The 5537-nt window shown below is 38.4% G+C and overlaps 1 protein-coding gene across 1 annotated transcript in view; it reads left to right on the forward strand.

Moving 5' to 3' along the window:
• LOC122070636 (mediator of RNA polymerase II transcription subunit 31-like) overlaps positions 1 to 5537 on the forward strand; it is an 11571-nt gene that overhangs the window by 624 nt on the left and 5410 nt on the right. Inside the window, exons 2-5 of the mRNA XM_042634821.1 lie at positions 347 to 473; positions 702 to 799; positions 1009 to 1105; positions 1250 to 1328. Of these exons, the coding sequence (XP_042490755.1) occupies positions 427 to 473; positions 702 to 799; positions 1009 to 1105; positions 1250 to 1328 (321 nt within the window). The 5' untranslated portion in view covers positions 347 to 426. The remainder of the gene's footprint in view (positions 1 to 346; positions 474 to 701; positions 800 to 1008; positions 1106 to 1249; positions 1329 to 5537) is intronic.

The following is a 5537-nucleotide window of genomic DNA, read 5'->3' on the forward strand; positions in this document are numbered from 1 at the left end:
TTTTTTTTTTTTTTGGGGGGGGGGGGATGTTATCCCAATTTTATTTCAACTTTTGTCACTGTAAATTATTAAAGTGATAATTGATTGATAATGTGGAAGCATGTGGATAAAACATAAACAATGAAAATCTGATGTTTTGGCTAAATTTTTTACAGCTAAACGAATGATTCCCAAATTAATCTGGATCGGATTTTTTTTGTAAATTTTCAATACAAGTTATTCAGCACTTTTCGCCTTCCCTATTATTATTGAATCAGAATTTGTCTGATGGATAGGAATGCAGAGATACATCTGTCATTTCACTGAATTTCTGATGGTTTATTTGTTTTGTTTCCTGATCATACAGGCTGAAGGTTGGACTACTGCAAAGGAGACTTAGAACCACTAAAAACTGTTGCCACATTTTGATATTGTAGTAAAGGTGTAATGACTCCTGCTAAAGACAGTGATGATGCAGCTCAAACTCCTTCAACGTTAGTAACCAATTTTCTCTTTCTTGGATAGAAATGTATCCGCTGCTTCTTATCATACAAAATTACCTGTTCCTACTCTTCCTTTGCATGGCAATTTTTAATGGAGCTGCTTTTACCTTCATTTTTATGCTACTAAGTTTTTAACTTTGCATCTACAAATTTAAGGTTATTGCTAGCTTCTGTCACCAAATAAACTATGTTAAACATGTACACTTTGTCCTTATGCAGGTCAAAAAACAAATACAAGGATCCTGATGATGGACGCCAAAGGTTTTTGCTTGAGTTGGAGTTTGTACAGTGTCTAGCTAATCCAACCTACATCCATTGTATGCTACTAAATTGTGGAAGTTTAACTTTGTTGGGATGGGTGTTTTTAATGGGAAATGTTGTCATTTTAAAGCATTAGATACATGCTTCTGCTTTCCTGTCACACTGTGTGGCTGGATTCAGAAATAAAATTGTATTTTTTTATCGGTACCTTATCAATGTTCTTCCTCTAGTTCTAGATGTTTATGTGTTTAGGATTCTAATGCAGATTTGGCTCAGAATCGTTATTTTGAAGATGAAGCTTTTATTGGTTACTTGAAATACCTTCAATATTGGCAGCAGCCGGAGTACATGAAATTTATAATGTGAGTTGCTTATTATGTGCTTGAATTGGGATCTGAATGGTACAGAGGTTACAGTTTTCTGCGTCGTTTCATTATTTGAATATTTATTGAGTTTGGAATTTTTTCTCCTATTCTTTGTACATATTTGCTTGGGGGTGATTTCAGGTACCCTCATTGCCTTTTCTTTCTTGAACTTCTCCAAAATGCAACTTTCCGCAATGCAATGGCACATCCAGGCAGCAAGGTGATATTCTTACCAGATTTCTGTCCTGTCCTGGAGGGGAATTATTTAAATTGCTTTTTACATGGTAAATATTGCAATTGAGCTGGTTTTCTTGGATCTTTAATTTCTTCACTTTATGGGAAAAGGGAAAGGCATTTGGTGTGCTAATAAAAAATAAAATAAAGGAAGAAAGCTTCCTGTCTGGGAGTGTGGCTCCTGTGCCTGCACCCTTGTGTCTGTTCCTCTGTTTCTCTCTGTAGCATGACCTCCTTTCCCCCCATAGATTGAACCAAAGGGGGTTTGGGGGGGGTGATTGGGTCTTGTGCAGGCATAGGAGCCACGCTGCTGGGCAGAAAACACTTCCCCTAAAATGAAATTGAATGATAGTATCAGTATGACTTCATGCCAGAAGAGATGATGTTTGTGTTTGTTGATACCAATTTCTATTGGTAAAAGAAAATACGGGCTAGAGTATCTACGAATATGGAAGTGGTCAATTTCACTCTTCTTGGGAGTGTAAATTATTCACTCTACTTTTTTTGATAGATGTATTCTCTCTACTTTCAAGTTTCCTTTTGTGCATGTTGTTGTTTCTTGTATGTGTCGTTCACAGATTGATCTATCTGATTTATTTAAGGGTAATTTACAGTGCCACCCCCTAGAGAATGCCACTATTAGAGAGACACCCACTGCTTAATATCAAATTGTGTTCACACCCCCTACCATCAGTCTCAGTTAAGTGAGGCTTTGAAATGACGATTTAACCCTTTTAACTAAAACACATATCTTCATTCTATTTTACACTAACCCATCAATACCCTTCACCTTCACCATGGGTTTGAGAGGAGGAAAACCCTTCTCCCCTTCCCATCCACATAAACATTATTCTCAGACCCTTCCCAAAAAGGGGGAAAATAAAGTTTAAAAAGATTCCAGATTGTAAGAAGAAGCAGAGCCCATGAGCTTATGTAGCAATCGAGAACAATACAATTTGAAGGGAGCATCCGAGAACAATCTTTAAAGCCGTCCGTATAAATGCTCCGAATATAAGATTGAAGATGGGGCTGAGTTGCACATGGCTTCCATATGGCTTCCAAAGTTCTTTCCAAATCCTAGAAGCCTGTGCAGGCTATGGGAATGCAGAAAATCCAATGTTCCTGGGAAGCGAGTTCATAGAAATATGGACAAATATGGCTGGGAGAACCACAGATCCCGTCTCATTTAAACTCTTCAGATTCGCTTTAGGAAATACTGTTGCATAAGAAAACCAATCTCCCGGACATCTCCATGTGCCGAGAGAAATCCTGGACTGAAGGTAGGGCTTAAAATCTGTACTCTGCCGGAAGAAGGAATACCCGATCAGAGATGGTGAGGGAAACTGATGTGAACTTTTAGAAAATGCATAAGAACGACAGTAAGTGGATCAGAAAGGTTATTGGAGAAGGGTCTATAGAGAGAGAGAGAGAGAGAGAGAGAGAGAGAGAGAGAGAGCCCATGAGTTTTCAGTTTGAAAGAAGATGTGGAGCCGTCCAATCCTAAGTCAGCTAAATCCATCCCAATCACCCATCATAAGAAGCAGAGCCCATGAGCTTCCCATCCACATAAACACTGGTCACGAAGAGTGAAAACTGAGATTTGGGAGTGAAAAAAGTTCAGTGTTGATTTGGGGTTACAGGGCTTAAGGGAGGGTATAATAGGCACTTCATCATTTTGAAGGGTATTTTGGTATTAAAAAAAAAAAAAGGAACCAGCTGATGTCAGCATTTAAGGTATATTTTGTGACAGAGACTGACGGTAGAGGGTGTGAATGCAATTTGGTATTAAGCAGGGGGTGTCTCTCTAATAATGGCATTCTCTAGGGGTGGCACTGTAAATTACCCTTTATTTAATTGCAAAATCCTCATTGGATATTTACAATCTCATCCACGTTGGTTTATCATAACCTCATGGTAAGTGTTTTTCCTTGGATCATCATTCAATTTACTGAAAAGGAGTCATATATTACTTTCTTCATATGCCAGATGGTTTCTTTTCCTTCTTTTTGTAATGAAGTTGCCTATTTTGAAGCAACTTCCTGATCAACAGGTTCCTGTAAAGAATTCTATAATCGTGTCTCTGGTTTAAACATGTAAAAATACCTATAAAGAAAACTAGAACAAAAGATATGGATTTTATTCTGTAAATGAATCTTTGATTTGAGGCATAGCCCTCTGATGTAGGGGCTCCAGTAGTGGCACTGTAGGAAGAAGGGCCAGCCCAACCAGGCCCCAATCTAGCCCCACAGTTTAAGTTGGAACCAGGCCAATCTAAAGCCCATATTCTGGTTCATATTAAAGTCCATATTCTCCCCCCCCCTCCCCAATGTAGCCTGCGATTTGTAGTTTCTAGAAGATTTCGTGGGCCCTCTTTGGAGATATGATCATCAGAACTTGGGGGAGATTCTTGGCAGATTGTGTGGGCTCCATAATGTTGCTTTGCATGGAGAATGTTTCTAGAAGATTGTGTGGGGTCCTATGAGAAGATCTGCTAGAATATATATTGGAATGTTTTCCTAGTAGTTGCTATGATTGTAGTAGTTCCTTAGCTTCTAAATTAATAACTAAGTAAGAGTACTAAGAGTTAATATTTTTGTTGTTTCCTTTTTTAGGTAGTGCTGTCCACATAGGGGAAGGTTATAGTTAGTTGCTATTTTAGGTCTTTGGGTCTTTTATTTAAACAATGTACTGCTCTATTAAGGAAGGGATGAGAAATAAAGTTTGTTTTTCATTGTTTCAGTGATGAATCTGGACTGGTTGCAATGGTGAAGCTGTAACACCTCTTGGTGGTGATTCCAATCAGATCCTATTTTGGTAATTTAGTGGTTGGGTTTGGTGGTGATTCCATTCCCGTAGGCCTTAGGTGATGAATCCAAGTCCATATCCCTTTTATTGCTTCTTTCATATGTAAAAAAAAGAAAAAGAAAAAAAAAGAGCGTTAGATTTCTATTATACATACTGATTTGTCCCTATAATGCAATCCTATCGCGATTAATCTTTCGTTGACTTTACTGGTTTGGGATAAATTATGCATTTTTGGGAATCAGAGCGAAGGAGGAATGTGATGTGGATCCGGGTTCCAAAAGCTGGAATCGGATCGCTTAGGGCCCACAATAATGACAATATCTCAATTTAATGGTTGAGTGGCATTCTTGTAATTTCAGTAACAATCATGTGCATTACTGATAGCATAACAAGTGACAGGGACAACTGAGATAGGATATTGGAAGAGGTGGTATTCTGTAATTGCTAAAGTAAGGGAGGAAATAATATAACACACATTTCAGGACATGGGGCTTTCTTGTAATAACCACAAATTCAACTCTCTAAAGCAATATAATAACCTGCCATCTTCTTCTCGATAGAAACTAGGGCAAGGCCGTAGACTAGAGAGCACTTCGAACAACAAATCTCGATCTCAGGGCTTGTCTCGATCTGAGATTTCAGGTAATGAATCGCAGCAGCAGGGCGATTGTAGATAAAGCTTTGACAAGCCTCAACAGTTCCCAAATAAGACCTTTCGTGAAACCTGCAACTAAATCTGGTGGTAAGAGAAATAATCAGCACTGTTGCAGAGCTCGAACATGCAGCAAGAGCAGTATAAGGGCTTAAGGTTCTTCCTTCGCTCCAGATATCAGGCCAAAAGGAGTGCTTTCGAGAGAGATCGATCAAGCCTTCTGCAACCCAGCGAAGTAACAGCAACAGGGAAAGACAGAACAGAGTAACATGGAAGGAAAAGAGGAAGAACAGAGAGAAGAAGAAGATCAGAGAAGGAGAGAAAATATTAGAGAGGGGGAAAAGGTGTCCGAAGTTCATGGCAACCATGATTGGAGGAGAAGCATTGTGGTTCCAGTTTACAAAAATATAGGGGACATTCAAAGTTGTAATAATTATAGAAGCATAAAACTTTTGAATTATACTATGAAACTATGTGAGAAGCATGGTTTTAAGTATCTCCGATACCGATACGATACCATCCGATATGTATCTTAAATTTAGTCGGCCGATATGATACACACCAATACGATACATTGAATTTTTTAAATCATTTCGTATCGATATATATCCTACAATACATACCGATATGCATCAATACACCACTAATACACATGGATACGATACGACATGCCTCGATACGACTCTATGAGAAATATAAAATTGAGGTAAAATGTACGTTTCGGTATGTATTGGTACG

The sequence above is a fragment of the Macadamia integrifolia genome, unplaced genomic scaffold, assembly GCF_013358625.1.
Source record: "Macadamia integrifolia cultivar HAES 741 unplaced genomic scaffold, SCU_Mint_v3 scaffold958, whole genome shotgun sequence".
NCBI lineage: Eukaryota > Viridiplantae > Streptophyta > Magnoliopsida > Proteales > Proteaceae > Macadamia > Macadamia integrifolia.